Source organism: Carassius gibelio, chromosome B7 (genome assembly GCF_023724105.1).
Source record: "Carassius gibelio isolate Cgi1373 ecotype wild population from Czech Republic chromosome B7, carGib1.2-hapl.c, whole genome shotgun sequence".
NCBI classification, from domain to species: Eukaryota; Metazoa; Chordata; class Actinopteri; order Cypriniformes; family Cyprinidae; genus Carassius; species Carassius gibelio.
The window spans coordinates 4,278,311-4,297,974 of NC_068402.1; the positions used below are offsets into that span (position 1 = coordinate 4,278,311).

The following is a 19,664-nucleotide window of genomic DNA, read 5'->3' on the forward strand; positions in this document are numbered from 1 at the left end:
AGTCGAATGCTTTTCCAAAACACACAAAAAAAAATCTGAGCAAAGGCTAAAATTTGTGGAGTAGCTTTTAACTGCAACATGCCTCTGCATGCACATCATCAAAGTGTGAAAAAGGAGCAGAAAACATGTATAAGGGCAAAAATAAATAAAAAATCTCTGAAAGGTTCCCCAATGCTGAACTTAGGTAGGTGTGAATGAAAGCTGAACTCTGAGCGAATACGGTTTGGAGGCGTCAAGGTCGAGACCACAGTGAACCGGGTCACTGCCCAAAACCGCTCTGCTGTCGTCATCCGATCCCAGAGGACGCTTGGCTTCATTTTTGACATGCGAGAAAAGAGCTGCCCTTTCACACTGACCTGGAACCAGTTTTCTGTATGTCGACTTTAACCTCAGCCATTATGAAACACGCCACAAAACAGTCAGATAACACCAGCAAAGGGTAACTTCTGCCCTCCTAAGTGATTCGCTCCCCAGACGAGAGCTTCCTGAAGTGAATGTGTGCTGACCTTTCCTCAACCTCACACTCCAAGTGTAAGATCCGTCTGCCAAATACAGAGGAGCACAAATGTGTCGGCACAGACCGTGTTTGAGCCCCTCGGAGTCATTCGGACAGTTTATTAGAAATTCTTCACATTTATCGTTTAAAATGAACTAAATCTCCATTTTGGTCAAAGAGCTTATTACACAACCCAAATGTAATTAAATAAAATGATTCACAAAACATTTTCACCATGAGCATGTCCAAGTCTGTAAACAGAATATAGTTTAAAGAAAACAAAGCTTACTTTATGAACAATTATGTGCTCTTTCTTTATTTTGTTGCTAAACTTATGCCTAATTGCATAATTTTGCATAAACATTTCCTCATAATATACACATTTTTATGAAACCAAACCACTCAGAAAAAAAAGATAAAAAAGCCATATTGATTTAAACGTGTTTAAATTAATATTTTTGTAGCCATGTAACTGACAAGTCTATTTTTATTTAATAAAATGCAATTTTGTATTATTTAATAATTTTTCAATATTGAATTTAACTGAAAAACAAATATTCAATGTGCTTAATTATTCTTATATTAATTAATAAACCTATAAAAACTGTCTTATTTTCCTAATGCAAGATTTTTTGGGGGGGTAAATTTAGGCTGAAATCCAACCTGATTCGGAGATTCCCCCTCTGTGCATCTTCTCAATTTTACACGACAATGCTTACCTTTCAAAAACTCATACAACTGAATTTTATTATATTTCTGTACAGCACACAAATTAAGCACTGCCAACACTACGGCTCTCATGATTGCAGTATTTAAAGAAACATTTTACCCCAAAAATAGCTTTTCTTTGCTTGTCACACCAGCGGCTGGTATAAAATGCATTTATAAATCAACACAATCTTTACTGAAACTGCCTCAACATCAGGTCATTATAAAAGTCTAACCTTAAACAAATACTTAAATACGTAGTGTAAGATGTGATGAAGGGTGAGCGATCTCAACATTGGATTTAAGGTAAAACATTACTTTAAAATGTGAACAGATAATTCAGACACATGGATTGATTAATGAGCACATGAACACAACTATTGATTTTGGAAGTGATGCAATCAGAAGAAAATCAGCAGGAGCCTCAAGAGAAGCCGAAGCCCCTTCCACAATCATTCAAGTACAGACACGTCAAAAGATCAAGCCTTCACGAAGGAAAGACTTCAAGTCCTTTCATGGCTTTAGACGCCTAAGAAGAAATTAGTCGGCGACTCTTAACACGAATCAACAGACGGTGAGTTCATTCGAGGGTTTAGTTTGTGTGTGTGTGTTTGTTCTGATCTGGTCCTCTCCCTCTCATTATTGTCGTTCCTCCCACAAAAACACACTGTCCACTGAAAGAGGCCGGTGGCTTGAACAAACCCTCCCAAAGCCCTCCGTTTGAGGCGCATCTGAACCGCTGCATCAGTACATCTTCTGTCGGCTCGGTAAAACGGCCTCCTTCAGGAAGGAGAAGATGAGCAAGATGCCCGAGCGCTTGCCCCGCTTGCCTTTAGTGAAGTAGTTTGACACCACATCATCTGAAAAAAAAAGGAACAGAAAATAATGTATAGTGCTTTCAATTACAGTATTTTTATAATATCATAATATACACATTGTTATAGAACACCCCAACACATCTATTAAACTTCAATGATAAACTGTCTTGTTAAAATGCACATTTGACTTAATTACAAAAATAAATTATTTATTTATTTAAGTGCATATATTAATATTTTCTGAAGGTATGTGAAAAAGCACATGCATTTTTAATAAAATATTTATTAATTGTATTAATTTAGTATTTTTACATAATGAGACTTAATTGAAAATTTAAAGTAAAATGTATAATTTAATATTATTTTTTTAATATATTTATCACGGTTTATGAATTACAAAAAAGCTAATTTATTTTTAATTAAATATTAATTTTAAATTATTTATAAATTTAATCAAACTGAAAACAATATTCAAAGAAAAATGCATTTTTTATATTTAGAAAGCATGTAAAATTATAAAAAAAAGCAAATGTATTTTAATTGAATATTTGTTATTTTAATTAGACTGTGAAACAATATTCAAAGAAAAATGCTCATTTAAATATTTTTGAATGTATACAACTAACAAAGAAGCAAAAACACTTTAATGTTTTAATTACACTAAAAACAATGTTCAAAGTAAAATGCATATTTAAATATCCATTCAGGACTTATAAATTACAAAAAATATTTTATTAAAGTAATTTTTTTACTTTTATTATTTATGCTAAAAAAAACAATGTGCATATTTGAATATATTTGAAGGCATACACACTACAAAAAAAGCTCAAGTCAATTTTTTTATTACTTGATTATATTTTACTTGATCCTATTTCTATTAATGACTGTGTATATAGATTTCTACCATTTTTATACATGCTCGGATATATCACTCAGCCCTGTAAGCCCAGTACATAAGCATGTGTGTTCATAAAGAGTGTAAGAAATCACATTTGCTAAGGTCAGATAGTCCCTCACCTCCCTGCTGCACAGTGGATGGAAGAACATTCTCCCCAGCAGAGAGCGAAACAAAGAACGAGAACGGAATCACCCACAGACATATAGTGAAGTACGCTAGAACCTGAAAACACACACACATTCAACTTTCACATCATTTAGTACGTTGTTTCAGTCTGTAAAATAAAAAAACGTTACCTCAGAGAAAGGATAGTACTCTGCAGCAAAATACTGGAAGGCCATATAGTGGTTTAACACAACCAGTGCTGCACAAGAGAGCAAAGACACGGGTGAGAGGAGAACACAAGCACAAGTACATCTAAACCACCGTCTTCATCACACACCACATGACAGGATGAAGTTTGGTGAGGTCAGCATGATGTAAGGAAACGTCTGCAGCAGACCGAAGTAAACCAGGTTGGTGAAGAGACCCACTCCGATCATGAGCGTGGGGAAGCCCTCGAACAGATAGAGTCCCACCAGCACCGCTGTGGAGAACTGAGAGATGAGGGCACGAGTTAGACCAGACGTGATGCATGTGTCACTAAAAACTGTCTGAAGCACTGTTAGAGAAGACATCGTGCTGATGCTTACTATACTAACCCATGGATATCAACAAATGCATCCAATAATGATTTATTTTCTGCAGTCTCTCAATCTACCTCGTCTTAGTCATGAAGAAGCTGAACTTTTAGGGCAGCCTGTCACCTCAGAGGAGGTATGGGAGAAAGCATTCGATAAGCTGGAGTGGGACTACCTCTGGTCTGTTTTGGACTTGGCGAAGGCTTCGTGAATATGATTACGATCTTCTTCTGTGGTAACTAACGGGGTGCGTTCTTTACCCTTCAATGAACAACGAGGCACAAGACAAGGGTTCCCTTCATCCCCAATGTTATTTGTGTTGTCGCTCAAGCCTCTAGCACAACTTATAATACAAGAAAACGTTTGTTCAATCTCCGTAAATTCGTATAAACAACAGATTTCTTTATGCGGATGATATTTTACTTTTTATTTCGGACCTTCAAGTTTCCATTACACAGATTCTAGAGGTATTTGGAAACGCTCCCTTCAGGTATATCCAAATATATTACACAGAACAATGACTTGGACTTTCATTCTGACTTGTTGTCGTTGTTTTGTTTCGTTTTTGTAAACAAATGCATGTGATTCTCACTTGCAAAATTAGACAAAGACAGTTTTAAAGATACAGCAGACACTCTGGTCCCCAGATATGACTTGAGTTCCTCCAATAATAGTCTATGCAAGCATTACTAATAATGATTGTTTTATGCAATCACATGCACCCCAAACTAAAGTTTACAAAGATAATACTCACCATAATCATGTATTTTATAATGCGGCTGGTGGAGACTGTGTACTCCTCTATTAACTCTGCCAGATAATACAGGCCTGCAGCTGTAGAGACAAATAGCAAATTGAGAAAAGACTGTACACGTAACACTTCACTTAAAGCCTTTATGAATAATCCATTATAAAGGGTATTCATAATGTTCATTACAATGCATTATCTCTTTTCACAAATCATTGTAACTAAAGTTAAAATGCATTTTAATATTTTCAGAGTCCTTGTTACATCTGAACTGGTTTGTCATGTGCATTATATTTTCTAAAAGCAGATCAATGTATCGATGATCAGTATTATAATGTATTAGAATGCATTATAGTGTGCTTTGCAAGGCTTAATTAATGCATCATAAATGCTTTTGTAATGCATTATATTTCAATGCTTTAGGTAAAGTGTTACCATGTAAGTGCATATTGTGTGATCAACACACAAGCAAAACCACAACAACTTAATCTTAATTGATTCAAATGTTTTCACAGCATAAATCTATCTAGCTATAGAGTAAACACAGGTGTATAAACACTGCTGCTTTATCAGGCTGCCAGATTCTGTCACCATTATTAAAACATCTGCCTACGTGGACAGAGACATTTCACTGTTTTTACGACACTGTCCACAATCATTAAAAGAGAGTTATAAAATAGCCATCATTCATTTGCAATAGACATTAGAGTTAATTCAAAGATGAAGGGTCAAGCCATTTACATGGGAGGAGCAATTAGCAATCAATACAATCCTGTATTCTGCCTCACCATAGTGTGAAATATATTAATTAAGTTATATATAAAAGATGCAAGCATCAAAACGAAACGAAACAAAATGAGCTAATCAATTATGTAAAATTACTTTAGCCAAAGAGATATGACCTGTTGTGTTTTAGCTCAGTCCACTGTTGTTCTGTTTTACCTCATTATATTTGCCATAGGCTGCTATTTATTGACAATAAACAGATATTTTATAGATAATAAGGCATAGGAGTGGTGGGATTTCTTCGGTCGCGTCAGCAAACAGAGTTAGCGGCTAACAGCGACGAAATAAAACTCACCGATAGCGAGAGTAACGAAACATATCTGCACCACCAGCGACAACCAGCTGAGTAAATAAATAAACCACATCTTTTAAAAAGGGCTAGTCAGACAAACGCGGGACTTGTAAACAATAAAGGAGATCTGTGTCTCCACTGCTAGGCTAACAACTGAAGTGGTCAAAGTTTCTCCTGCGGCTTCTTCAGATGTAGCGCGCAGCTGATGTGGGAGTCTGATCACCAACAGCGCCACTCAGGCGGGAGGCGGTACTGCACCGGGCAAATAATTAAGAAATAACGCAAATGAGAGTGTGAGAATCCTGTAGCGATTCTACAAATATTAATCAAATCTGTCTAGATAGATTCCCGGTGCATTTTTTTTATTAAATTATATAAAGATTATGAGAATTGTGTAGTGATTGTAAAAAAAAAAAAAAAAAAAAAAAATTAAGATTCCAGCTTTGCTCTCAGTTAGGTGCATAAAATAAAATAAATAATATTAAATTAAATTAAATAATTTATAATGTAGTAATTCTAAAACAAATATTAGTAAAAAATAAATTGTCCAGATAGATATAAATATAAATCAAATCCAATCCAATCAAATTGCATCTAAGATTCCAGCTCTGCTAATGCACCAATTAGATGCATTTATAAATAAAATAAAATAAATAAAACAAAATACAAATCTTTCTAGATGTATTAAAGCTCTGTTAACACAGCAATTAGGAGCGTTTATATAAAATAAAATAAAATAAAAAAACATTATTTTTCTTTTTTTTCATGTGAAACAAATTCAGACAGGCAGACATACAGACATTCAGAAAAAAAGAGGGCTTTCCAAAGACCTCACACATTTAGAATTTTTTTTTCACTTGTTTTGGTCATGCATTTTACATCCACATCTACACATCTCTTCTCCTTCTGCCTCACACAAACACACGCTCAAATGTACACACACCTAAATCAGACACCTTTCAGTTTCTGGGGAAAAACATGAATTCTTTATAGTGTTTGTTAGATGAAAAGCTCTCTTGGGTGAGAGGAATCCTTACAGAATGAAATGCTTTTTAAAAAGAGAAAGGCAAAAGTGAGTGAGAGTGGAAAATAATTGTACTCCATTTAAAATGCTTTTATCAAAGAATAGGAGTGTGGAGGTGTTAGGAGAAAAGGCTGCCCTTTTCATCCAGATGGACGGATAAACTCACCTAAAGGCTTTGACACTGACAGCACATATAGTACAGCGACTTAGAAATATATTCTGATACTTGCCTAATATGGCTGTTTTTTTTTTTTTTTTTTTTTTTTTTTATATATATATAAAAAAAAATCAATAACAGTTTATTTAAACAGACATTGTTAGAAAAAACTTACCAAAAACATCATATTTTTCAACCATAGTAGCTTAAAGTCTTTAAAGTTAATATAGGCTGTTTCGACACTGTTGCATAAGTATTTGACCCCCCCATGTGTTGCAAGCAAAGGCCAATTTTTACTATTTGGATATTGCACGAGACTTACTCTTAAAAAATGGTTAACATGAAAAAGCAATTCTGGAAAATGGCAAAAAATATATATATATTTTGCCTTTCTGTGAAATTAACAAGGTTATGGATCAAAAATGACAAGATGGACTTGCATGGAGCCAAATCCTTGATCTCAGTCCAAATGAGATTCTCTGGCATTATTTCATTATATTAACATAGCAGAAGAAACCTGAACAACAAATTCACCAAGAATGACACACAATAAAACCAATGCTGCATTGCTGGTTTTATGAATATAAAACAATGTCACATTAAAATTATTTAGAATTTTAATGCTTCAAAAATGTCAGTGTATGATTTTTAATTTAGCAAAACGAGAGAACCGACTGAAAGGTACAAATACTTGTGCATGTCAAGTATTCAAGAAAGTCAAGTCTTTTAATGGAAGAATTCTCACCTCAAAAGCACGAACGTCCAACACAACAACAAACGCAAACTGAGTGCAAAGAAAAGACAGACTGAGTATGTGCAGGAAGAATGTCTTTTATTTCTTTCATAATTCACTTTTGAATGCTCGGGTCCTTGGTTTTTTCATCGCACAGTTAACAGGGTTAACGCTTTATTCAGCTTCGTGACATTTACTTTAAACTAATTCCAAGAGGCATCTGGCAGAAGGAAATAGGTGTTGAAGTCACACTTAGTTCAACATCACGTTTCTCAAAAGTGCAGAAGGTCAGACTAAAAGCTCACTTTTCCTCCCATATAATGGACTCTGAAGCCTTTATGCGAGACATTCTCTTCTCACGGTTCTGCTGAAGTCTCCGGAGCACCGGGGAGCTTCCACTCTCCCCCGCCCAGGGCGAGGAGATCGAGACGGACACGGCTGAGGGTGGATCTGTGAGTGGGAGAGGAAACATCGCCTTTAAGCTTTAGTTAAGTGGCTGCGTTATAATGCAGCTCGCACAAACATTCAGAATCAATCAATAAATGAAGAGGCTGCTTTTAAGCACCACTGGGAAAAAATCCATTTGGCCAATAAATCTGATTCTGATAAAAAAAAAAAAGAAAATTACATTTTCAGCTAAACTCCTAATCAAAATATTTTTTATCCTAAAATGTATCTTTTTACTGAAAAAACAATATCTACAAATTTTGAGATAACTTCTACTGAGAAGCAAAACTGCATATTAAAACTAGTTTTCAGAAAGTGTATTTTCAAGTTATTTTTTTTTCAGTTACTTAACCTTATATTGGCCTAATCTTTTTTTATTATTTATTTTTTATTTACTTATTGCCTACTAATGAACACTTCATGTAAAAATGAATACTAGATAAATTAAGTTTTCTAATTTTTTGTGTACTTTTTTTTAGATTAGTAAGTTCGGGGAAACAAATTAATAAAAAAAACTACATATATGTATACATATATACACATGTGTGTGTGTGTGTGTGTGTGTGTGTGTTTAATACATAGTTAATATATAGTAAATATAGTTAATTCCTTTCAGTATTTTTTTAAGATTGTACATATTACATCTCAGGTGATAAAAGAATAAATTAAATAAAGAACAAATGAAATAGAACATTTTGATAAAAGAGTGAAAATAAAGGATACATAGGGATAAAAGATAAAATTAAAGAATCCTGGTGATTTTATAATTGTTAGATTATAAAAATGATCAGCAAATAAATTCAGAATTCACAGTTTTTAATGTACTGTGTCCTTATGTTTTCAATAATAAACTTAAGAGATGACCAGTTTTGTATAAGCTGAAGCACATTTAAATGCATCAGCGGTTTATTAAATGATGCTTTCCAGGCCTTTGAAAGAGTAAAGAGAGAGATAGTAGGCTACCTTTGGGTTTGGATGGAGAAGAAGGGGTCCCCTTTTCATCCCCCATGGCCCTCCTCCTTCTCTGGAGCACAGTCTGAAGCTCCGCCTCCCCAACATTACGGCTGTAGCGTTTTTTGGATTCCACCCTTCGAGGGCCAGGCCTCCTCATGCACTCCTGAGGTGAACCAGACAATAAAGTTACATTAATATAAAAGATGAGAGATCATGCATTTTACTACTTAAGAGAGCTTTTTTGCATCACATGAATAAATTCAAATGTAAAATATATTCAAATAGTAAATAGTGATTTGAAACTGAAATAATCTTTACAAATTTTTGACTGCATTTTCAGTCAAATAAATGCAGTCTTGACGAGAAAATGTTTGAACTGATGGGCGTCAAAGTATTTGCACCCAGATTTAATTTCCTTATATGAAAGTATAGTGTGTACTATGTATAGCCACTTAAGTATATTTTAATGTCAACATTGCAAGCAGCTAGTCCGAGTTATAAAAGTAATCTATATTTTAAGAGATCTTATTTTACCAGCATCCCCTGCAGTTCCAGCACAGCTGATTTCCGATTCTCAGACTTCTGCTCCTGTAAATGTAAATTATTTCTGATGAATAACATTTAGTCATTTCTGAACAGTTTCTTTCTGAACACATAATTTGCAAGCAATGTATAAAGTAGTTAGGCATGAACTACCCATGAAACATCCACATACTTGCAAGTAGACATGTTTGCAGGAAGACATGAAAGTCCACAATATTGTGTAATTGTAAACTAAAAACCTATGTGAAATAGTGCAGTATCACTAACCTTCCATGCATTGTCATCCTCTAACACAGCCTGAAATGAAACCACATGTCAAATATTTATTTTTCTGTTTAAACAGGCCTATATTCAAGGCATGTCTATAGCATAAGTATATTTTGTTCTACTGTGTGAATCATTTGTGATGTGCACATGCTCATAGGATTTTTCCTGTCACCCGTTCGATTATTTTCATACAGACAGTGTTGGTGCCTCACTGTACAATTTATGTTCATCAAAACATGTAATAATTCACCAGAGACAGACCCACCTGTGGCGTTCTGAGAATAGGTTTGAGAATAATGCCTTTCTTGATTCTTTCCATCATTTCATCCACAGCTCTGGACTTTATATCCTCCTTAATTGCAGGTTCTGTGAGAAAATCAACACAGTATTCATCGAGGATGAAAGAGCAGTGCTTGCTGTCTTTGATTTAACATCACCTTTTAAATGATTGTATTGTTTTGTCCTATCTACCGTGTTGATTTTGCTTTTCACAGGTCATATGAAAGGTATGAATGTCTTACTCGCGGTTTGAGTGGCGTTGTTTTCTCCCATCTTTCTGTCCCTCAAAGCCTTTAATGGGCTAAAAATACAATGGGTTTAATTCTAATGAACTTTCAAAGACTTTGCATGTGTGGTGTATTTTTATGGTTGGAATATCTCAACATTTAAAGGATGTGAAGACTCACTCGGTGACAGCTGAAGATGGAGGAGGTGGAGGTGGAGGAGGAGGAGGAGGTGGAGGAGGTGGAGGAGGAGGTGGAGGACGTGCTGGCTGTATCAGTGGTTGTGGATCAGCTAATTTTTTGTTGGCCACGTTCAGCGGGATAGATTGAATTGAAGGAAGTTGCTCCATCCCTTTCAGTTTATCCTTGAGCAGCTTGACTAGATGATGATCAAAAATTGCAATCACATTTTTTATAACAGTGATGGCTCTTTCAAAGCTCAAATCTCATGTTTAATGTAAGCATCAACTTATATTCCTGTTAAATTTAGTATAGTGCTATAAAATTAATATAAAAACCAGCTTTGTTCATTTGGTCTTAGAAGAGCATTTCATATGGAGACTTTCATTTCAGACTTCACCAACATGAGTTTGACTCATTGTTGGAACGTCTTCTGAAACTCTAGATGGACATGATTTTGGAAATGAAAGCCTGAGATGCAACTCTGTCTTGGTGAAACAGCTGAAATCTCATGTGAGTTTTGTCTCACTTTTAAGTGGTGTTTTATTTAATATAAGGTCCTATCACTTTTTCTGCATCATGATCTAGATATTTCGATTTTTCTTAATAAGACCTACTTTCCTCCTGAAGTGCAGATACAAATTGTTCAGAGTCTCTCAGCTGAATCTCAGTCTCGCTCCTCTCTTTCTCACTGATCTCCAGCTTTGTTCTTACAGCAGCCAGATCTGAAAGCGAGCTGAGATCCTGAGCTGCTGTCTGAGACATCTGGACAGACAGATACAGTTAAAGCTGATTCGAATATCACATGACACTGGTTGACATTTTACTGTTCTGAATTCACCAGACTGACACATTCACCTGGTTTTGGTAACAGAGTCGTATCTCTTCCAGATCTTTGCTGATTTCAGTCATTTGACTCAGAGCCTGCTGTAGTTTTTTCTCAGTCTCTGCGTTCTGAATCTTTCTCTGGGTTTCCTGCTGTTTCATCAGCATCTGTAGGGAAAAAACAATCCAGTATCCAATCAAATCAAACCCAATCAAATATCTCTTCAAATGTCCGAGTTCAAACTACAGAAGGTCTAAATATTTTTTATTTACAAGCCAACATTCAAAGTTCGTTTTAAAGACCTTTCCAACATTTTTATTGTATTTGTTGTGCAAAATGGGCATGTTAATTATTCATGCAGCGAATTATCGGAAAAACTGTCATTCAGCAGAACAAAACCTCAATAGAATTAGTTCAGTTTGGAAAACCCAAAAAATCAAACCATCCATTATCTCCCTGAAATTTTAGATGACAAGAAACGTTCTTGTTGAAAAGCAGAAACGGCGAGCAGGAAAGGGAAGTGCGAATTTGTCATGTGTTTGGACTCTCACTTCTCACCTCCATTCATTGCCCTTTCATTCGGCTTGCAAGAAGCACGGACCTAAACCACCAAACGCGACCCCTGCGGAGGAGCAATTACAGGGAAGAGCGCATGTGCTTGACGAGTAAACGGGCGCCTCTCTTTGTGTGATGACGGCCTGTATTTTCTCCCTTTCGAATTAGTCCGTCATTAGGCTCTCTGTGACTGGAAAAAAACACTGAACGTGAAAAAGATGAATGTGTTTTCAAAACAGAGGGAAAACAGACAAACGGAAGGGGTGGCGAGAAAGAATGTCACTCAAGCTGTGTGGTGTGCAGCCGCACATTCAGAATGAGTTTGAGTGGTGCGCGAACCGTCGGGGGTCCCTTTCACAGGTGAAGGCCCCCTGTTGGGACCCCCATTATGTCTGTGTCTGCAAATGGGGAACAATATACACAAAGCACACAAAAAGGAAGTGTCAAACAAGGACAGGGGTTTAAAGAGCTGCCGATTTTCAAACTGCCATCTCGATGGGTGCTAATTACTGCAGGAAGAGACGAGGAATGCAAAGACAGATGCCACTTTTAAGCGGAGATGCTCATTTAGACTGAATGAAGGCTAAACCTACTGGTATTAACAGAGCCAGCTGGACTGGCATGGTCAAAGACTGTGTGTTATCTCAATCCAGTGTTTTCTCCTCTTTGTTTCGTGTTTGTTTCATTAATGCAGGTTCACAGCTGTGAGTGTGAATTGACCGGATCCAGCCAAAATCTCCCAAGGCCCTTGTGCACACTTGAACAAATCGGGAAAAACTGCACTTCCTTACATCTACTGTCTATTGATTCAGATATTGTCATGTTGTCAGTCAGGGCATGTACTGTAGGCCTCTGAGTGAGAAGTATGTTTTTATGTCCAGATTATTTAATTGAACTGTTAGGTAACTATCATACGATTAGTATATGTTATGTGTCTGCCATTTTTAACTTGCTTAAAAAAATAAAATATATATATATATATATATATATATATATATATATATATATATATATATATATATATATATATATATATATATATATATATATATATATATCTTACGCCTCTTTTATGTAAACCAATTTTTTTATAAAATTTTGTTCACTTAAGTATGACATGTGCTATACAAATGAACTTGTCCTGAATCTAAAAATGTGAATAAGTCACATGTTAATAAAGATAAGGTAGCCTACAGCCATATTAACTGGTGCTTCTTCTACTTTTTTTTTTTTTTTTTTTTTTTTGATGCAAAGGTGATATAATACAAAGTATTGTGTTATAAATGTAGGATAAATACATAAAAATGGCACTTTCGAGGATTTACGATGCTGATGATGACCTTTGAAACAACGGTGTGAAAATAGTACGGTAGGCTAGTTGAGCGCACCTTTAAACTTATTTTTAAATAGGCCACTTGTAACCGGTATAATGTCGAGTGGTTATGGATTTTTTTTTTCACATAGAAAAATCTAAGAATTTATCACAATAAACCTTAAAAATCACATCGCTTTATATTGGTCGCGCGCTCTTTTGAACGGTCCAATTCAAACACACTTCTGCAGCGCGTGACTCAGCGTCAGTTGAAATTCGTCAAGTTTTTCTCTGTAAAACTAAGCTCCGGGATTTCTGCAACATTTTTCTCAATAACGGACATAATTATAGAAACCTGTTATGGAGAGCGGTTATCAGTGGGATTTGTTAAAACCGTAACCGTCATAAAACTTAATGTACATGAGGAAAGGCGATTTACATCCGGAAATGAGTCCGACTCCGCACTGAACTGAGTCGACAGTAATGTAACGTTATATCAATAAACTACTCAAGTTAAGCGAATTCAGTCAGATTTACCGACTTAAGTGCTGTTTGTCTGCCTGTCACTGCATGTGGAACTGACAGACGTTCACCAATGGGTGAGTAGTTCGCTCCATTATTGTTTACCGCTTTATAAGACCCTATATTTTAAATATAGTGTATTTCCAGTGTTATCTGTTGGGTTCAGCGTCTTCACCGCGTTAAACATCGTGAAGGAATACGAGACAGTCTGTCCAAAAGAGATAAACACTTAAAGGGGTCATACGATGTTGCTAAAAAGAACATTATAAGGTGTAATGAAATGTTTATGTGGTTTAATAAAAAAAGAAAACGCATAGTTTCCACATACTGTACAGTATTGTTTCTTCTCTATGCCTCTCTATGTCTGACAGAGAGGCATCTCTATCTCTATTTCTGAAATGTATAGTTTTTTTTACAAAGCTCATTGGTCTGAAAAGTGAGGTGTGGTCTGGTTGGCCTTATGCAAATCCTCTCACAAAGTGACTTAGAGATGTGGGGGTGTGCTAAAACAAGCCATTCTTAGGGGGGCGTAGAAAAATCTTAACTTTTATAAAGAATATCTCTTTGGATTTGAGACTTTTAATCTGTGCAACTTTACAGTACTACAGATCTTTATGCACCAAGAGCTTGTAACACTAAAGAGAAAGGAAAAATTGTTATCGCATCATATTTTCCTCCTAATAAGACCAAAGAAGTCCACTTTAAAATACTGCATAAAATATATCCTGTTAACTCAACTGTTTCCAAATACGTTGATATTCCTAGTACCTGCTTATTTTGTGGAAATGAAGAGGAAACCTTAATACGTTTATTCTATTCTTGTGATTTTGTTCAGAAATTTTGGCTTGACTCGTATTCCCATTTAAACAAACCCCCTATCTTTGCACAGTCTTTTAGCTTGAAAGATATTATTTGTTATTACTCTGACTCTGCCAACAAATCTAAAGAGTATATATTCAACTTTTTTTTTATTTTGTTTGGCAAATTTTTCATCCATAAGCAAAAATGTATAGGCTCAATTCCTACTTTTTCACATTTTCTGATTGACGTTGGCTCACTTTTTGTTTGACTAACAATAAGTGTCCTAAACTTGTACATGCTCAAAAGTTAACAATTATGGCTTTGTCTACATAAGTCTGTGTATCACCAGCAAAGTCACAATATGATACTTATCACGTTACAGGACTGCATTGTATTTCAGCTAATCAGATTTGAGTAAAATAGCTTTTTATTAAACACTGCATACGATAGTGCCATTTCTAACTATTGGCAGATTATGCAGCCGACCTCTGCAATGCATTATGAAGGGCCTCTGTAACTATACCACAGACAGTACAATATAGGTAATGGCATATGTTTCATGCTTACATTGGGCACTCCCCACCAGGTACAATATTCTGATTGTTTGTATCTTGTTTTAAGCCCATAAATAATAATGTGTTCTACTCGTTCTATTCAATTTATATTTAATGTACTCATTCTAATATTAAAAAAAAAAAAAAAATCATATTTACATTGCTGTTACGTTATCATTGCACAGATTAACACCACTTTCTAAGATTACGAAGCAAAAATAAAAAATTAGAAGCGTTCTAAACTAATGCTTGTCTACTGTATCACACACAGACACACACACACACGTTCAGTCACTCAAACAGATCACTTTGCGGCTGCGCTCAGACATTCAGGAACAAACTTTTTAGCACGGCCCCGCAATTTTATCAATTAGCTTTTATCGCTCAAGAGCAGTATTATCTTTCAAAACAAGGAACTGGTAACATCATCTTTTGTACAGGAATTAAAACCACAGCTTGTTAACAGAGAAAAGCGGTAAAATGGTGGTAATTCATACATACAAAGCCTCTCTCTCTCTCTCTCTCTCTCTCTCTGTCTAATAAATGAACGTGATGAATTACACTTTTCTGTGAATAGAATATTAAAGTGGAGATTGCTAAACTGCAAGCTTACTGGGGTTTTCAGAAAGCAAGCGCGTTTATCCACAATGGAGAGAGAACGTGTGCACAAGGTTGCCAGGTTGACAAAGACTTGGCAAATATTTCCGTATTGCACAAATGGGAAGTCTGTTATGGGGATTGCGTCTCTTTATATCAGGCAATCCAGTTGTGTTCCTCTGTCGCCAGCTTAAACCTTGTTGTAACCTATATATTATGCTCTAATCATTATTTTTCTACTCCGTGTTAAATCGTGTTCTTGTATTCAATAGCTGGCCCTGTATCGATACTTGTAGCACTCATAATGCAGAACTTGTCACGGGAATGACCTCAAGTCAGCTAACATAAGCTGTAGCTGATTTTTGGCATTTTGTCTGCTAAACAAAAACAGATGTTAAATTTGCAGATAATGGAGTGTGAGTGAAAGCACCTATACCTGGTGTGCAAACACTTCAGCATGCTGCCTGAGTCCTTGCTCCATTTCGAGCTTATGAGACATCTCTGTAAACTCTTCTGTAACCAGCTGGGAGACTGGAGCATGAACACACAGAGAAACTGTCATGAATCTTTTGATCTGAGGGTGCTCATTAATGGTAAAATACATTCAGCTGACTCACCTCTCTTCATTTTATTCACCGTCCTGCTCTGCTTGCTGAACTTCCTCAGAAGGGCCTCTTTCTCTCCGACCTCCAAAACCAACTTATGAATAGAGTAAGAGTTTGAAGTTTAGTAAAATTCTGTGTTTTAGGATTTTAACCTACATATAAAGAAAGTAAGGCACTGACGAGACCCATAAAGATCTCACAACTGTATGCATGTCTAATACTAGGCCACTATACCTGGTCCTTCAAATCTTCGTTCTCTTTCTTAAGAAGCTCCACCTGTGCAGTGAGTTGAATTTTTTCTCCAAGCAATTGGTCTAAAGATGACTGTAGCTCTGTACAAAAAGATTGCAGAAAAAAATGAGCCAGAATCTTCACTTTCTCTAATCTTGGACCGGTTTAAGGGTATATTTTTGCTTTCAAGGCTTCTGTTATTTATAAATGATGCTACCTCTAATTTGATTCTGACTCATGAGAAGCGGATCTTCACTGCTCTCTTCCTCAGAGACCGTTTCAGAGCTGGGATCAGCCTCGGGGTCCAGGTTCAGGATAGAGAAATTTTCTGGCATTTCTGGAATCAGGGGTAGTATGGCTTGGCTTTGTCTCTTTAATGCCTTGAAATCTTTATTCACCTGTGGGTTCAAAAGTCTCAAAGATTGAGAAAGGGTGGCATGATGACTTTTACCAATATGAGCCTCAATATCTCTTGTCCCTTTATTTATTAATCCAATACGAACACTATTCTATATCATTTTAAAGGTGAACAGTGTGTGGCACCATTGGCCAGGCCTATAATCTGGCTATCCAAGATGAGTTTGTTTCATGGAAACGTAGGAGAAAGGTAGCATTACATCACTTGCTCACCAGTTGATCCACTGCAGTGAATAAGTGCTTTTAATGAAAGAGGACATCAAGGGATGGACTTTTCACTGCGGAAGTGTCATTATGAATTATGGACTTGTATTTAGTCCAGAAGCAACTGACTAAAGTTAAAATGCAGTAATGGTTGATTTGTTTCTCACAAACGTAGTTTTTCACTTCACAAGATGTTAATTGATGGGCTGTAGTGATGATTTTGGATTATTGTAAAGTTTTTATAAACTATTTGGACCCTCATTCTGATGGCACCACTTAACTGCAGAGGATCCATCAGGGAGCAAATGATGTAATGATACATTTCTTCAAATCTGTTCTGACGAAGAAACAAACTCATCTACACAATCTTGGATGGCCTGAAGTTTTAGCAAATTTTAAATATCGGGTGAACTATTCCTTTAAATGTTCTTCATGGAGCCATAGATGCCAATAAAAGCCTTAATTGTTTCAGTGTTGGATTAATGACTCAGTTTAGAGAACGTCATTGTTAGTAATTACTGTAGGGATGTGAAATAATCAGCAGCACAAATACAAGCTGTAGACTTGTGAGAAAAGAGAAGTGTATCTACCTTCAGTGCAAAGGCCTCTGCGGTCTCCCGGCACGATCGCTCAATCTGAAACTGCATCTCTAACACATCCAGCTCCTTGAGCAGCTGAGCAGAGGCTGAAAGTAGTTACATAAATCACGTTTGCACATTTTCAGTCAAACTTTAAGTAGCTTATGTTGCACAGCTATTCCAAGGTTTAGACAGTGATAGTTAAGCTTTCTGTAACCCTTTCATAGTGAGACTCTTTCAGTAAATGAGTTGAAATATGAGGATATAGCAATTCCAAAAGACTTCCACTAATGTCTCACCCTCCTCCATCCTTGACAGCTTTTCATTGGCCTCATCTCGCTCTTTCTCCAGAATCTCGCACTGTATAGCAGATTATACAATGATAAATAGTCATTTTAAAACTTTGAGGATCTCACATTTGCTCATTTATTTATCTTATTGCATCTTGTAGTTGTGACAAGAGAAGGCCTGCAATGAAGTTGATTTGATTCTCTTGCATATTTCTATAATATGCAATAAGAGTTTTGCACAAAACAGATTTTTTGCATTAGCAGATGACAAAATGTGTGGCATTCAGTAGAGCTCAATGTGTAGATGATCATATCAGAAATATTCTTCTGCACATCATTACTGCATGCTGTTTTACAAACAGTACTATTTTTTCAGTGTTCACTAAGAAGTGCTCTCTAATGCCATTGGCAGAAATTACCTCAATGTCTCTTTCATCTTCTGAAGACAGGGTGCTCTCCTCTTCAGAATTTGAGAGGCTACAGCTGAAGTTTTCAGCATGTCCATCTGTTTCATACACTATATTTACAGTATTAATAAAAGGCAGCCATGTTTTTGTAAGACATTTGTTTTTATTACCCAGTAGACTAAAAAACTATTTTGAGAGTTTAGAACGTTTAGGCAATTTTTAAAGCAAGAAAAAAAGTTAATTTATCCAACCTGAAATAGTTTCTTCTTCTTCTTCTTCTTCAAGATTCCACATCATTTCTCAAGCTTCTTGTTACCATCTGCTCTTCTAGATCCCTCTGTTTCTGCGTCTGTCACTCTCTATTTGACTGCTCTCAGGAGGAAGAACTGAAACTAACTTCAGTGTACTGCTTTGCTTATTATTCTTCCCATTTTGTTGTGTAAATTGATACAAAAGTCCATTCTACTTTGCCCTTATCATAAACTGCGTCAACATGACTATTTAGAAAGGATGTGATAAAGTGACAATCATCATTTGTGACACAGTGTTTCGTGACACAGTGGGATCTGAACAAATGATTAAAATACATTTAAGCATTTAGATGATTATTTGACTTTTGCACTTGCAATTCCCTGAAATGGTTTAATTTTACAGTGTACACTCTAAAAAACAAACTTGGGTTCTTTTGCAACCCAGCGCTCGGCAAATATTGGACAGGACACATACTGGGTTGTTTAAGTCATCTATTGTTTAAAATTATTATATTGCTGGCTTAAAATGGGCTGGTAATTAAAAATCACACACAGAATAACTATAGGCAATCGCAATAATCAAAAGATTAATATTTATTATTAAGCAATAATAAATACCCATGGACAAAATACAAGACAAATTAAATTTATTCAGGTAAATACATTATAACATACATTTAAACTCATTTAACAAGCATTTTAGACATAAAAAAGGCACATTTAAAAGTAGAATTTTAATTTAAGTGTATTCAACCGTTCTCTGTAATCAGTTTTTACAGAAATGTTGCTAATTCTTGTGTCGGCGTGTTGCTGAAGTCTAAGCTCGTTTCATGGTGGAGTTGTTTCACATCAGTAACCAAATACATAAAATATATATTGAAATTGCATATTGGGTCATTTACAAAACAGCATTGCCTGTGTTCTAATACTTTTTTTCATTGCCAAATCCATAATCTTTTGATCGTCTGTTCCATTGGTCTCTGGTCAAACGTTGTGACCTTGAAAAATGTATAAATACAAAACTATATATAGGGGAGAGAGAAATAGTTGATGCAGTCTGGCATGTAACATTAAAAATTAACTTATGCAGTTTGTATGGTCTTAGAGTTATACAAAATCAGTTGAAAGGCTGCCTACAAATCCAATATGCCTGAATATTAACATTACATAAAGACAAATCTAATTTAGTTTTGATCTATTCTATATAATAGCTTGCTCAGGGTTACAGAGAGATGAGCTGCAAGATTATTGATCTGTTTCTTCATACACACTTTTTCTAG

The 19,664-nt window shown here is 35.7% G+C and overlaps 2 protein-coding genes across 2 annotated transcripts; both read right to left on the reverse strand.

The window, feature by feature from the left end:
* Nucleotides 1-1,211: 1,211 nt before the first annotated feature.
* Nucleotides 1,212-5,629, reverse strand: LOC127962720 (protein TEX261). The gene is made up of 6 exons (XM_052562380.1): nucleotides 5,430-5,629; nucleotides 4,355-4,434; nucleotides 3,363-3,516; nucleotides 3,217-3,284; nucleotides 3,040-3,142; nucleotides 1,212-2,064 (listed from the first exon to the last, which is right to left on the reverse strand). The coding sequence occupies exons 1-6, from the start codon at nucleotides 5,497-5,499 to the stop codon at nucleotides 1,949-1,951; spliced, it is 591 nt and encodes a 196-aa protein (XP_052418340.1). The 5' UTR covers nucleotides 5,500-5,629; the 3' UTR covers nucleotides 1,212-1,948.
* Nucleotides 5,630-7,422: 1,793 nt separating this feature from the next.
* On the reverse strand, nucleotides 7,423-18,508 carry LOC127962439 (shootin-1-like). Its single transcript, XM_052562000.1, has 17 exons — nucleotides 18,385-18,508; nucleotides 18,146-18,243; nucleotides 17,736-17,796; nucleotides 17,449-17,543; nucleotides 16,455-16,635; nucleotides 16,241-16,338; nucleotides 16,019-16,100; nucleotides 15,838-15,932; nucleotides 11,093-11,227; nucleotides 10,852-10,999; nucleotides 10,238-10,433; nucleotides 10,073-10,131; nucleotides 9,817-9,917; nucleotides 9,552-9,581; nucleotides 9,276-9,329; nucleotides 8,751-8,904; nucleotides 7,423-7,790 (listed from the first exon to the last, which is right to left on the reverse strand). The coding sequence occupies exons 1-17, from the start codon at nucleotides 18,428-18,430 to the stop codon at nucleotides 7,642-7,644; spliced, it is 1,782 nt and encodes a 593-aa protein (XP_052417960.1). The 5' UTR covers nucleotides 18,431-18,508; the 3' UTR covers nucleotides 7,423-7,641.
* Nucleotides 18,509-19,664: the final 1,156 nt, after the last annotated feature.

Bases quoted from the DNA above. Each gene is read 5' to 3' on its own strand.
- LOC127962720 (XM_052562380.1), bottom strand. From the start codon at position 5,499: ATGTGGTTTATTTATTTACTCAGCTGGTTGTCGCTGGTGGTGCAGATA. The intron at 4,435-5,429 runs GTGAGTTTTATT...TTGTCTCTACAG, and splicing joins TTTCGTTACTCTCGCTATCG to CTGCAGGCCTGTATTATCTG. The intron at 3,285-3,362 runs GTGTGTGATGAA...TCTCTTGTGCAG, and splicing joins AAACTTCATCCTGTCATGTG to CACTGGTTGTGTTAAACCAC.
- LOC127962439 (XM_052562000.1), bottom strand. From the start codon at position 18,430: ATGATGTGGAATCTTGAAGAAGAAGAAGAAGAAGAAACTATTTCAG. The intron at 10,132-10,237 runs GTGAGTCTTCAC...TTGTATTTTTAG, and splicing joins CCATCTTCAGCTGTCACCGA to CCCATTAAAGGCTTTGAGGG. The intron at 9,330-9,551 runs GTTAGTGATACT...TTACATTTACAG, and splicing joins AGGATGACAATGCATGGAAG to GAGCAGAAGTCTGAGAATCG.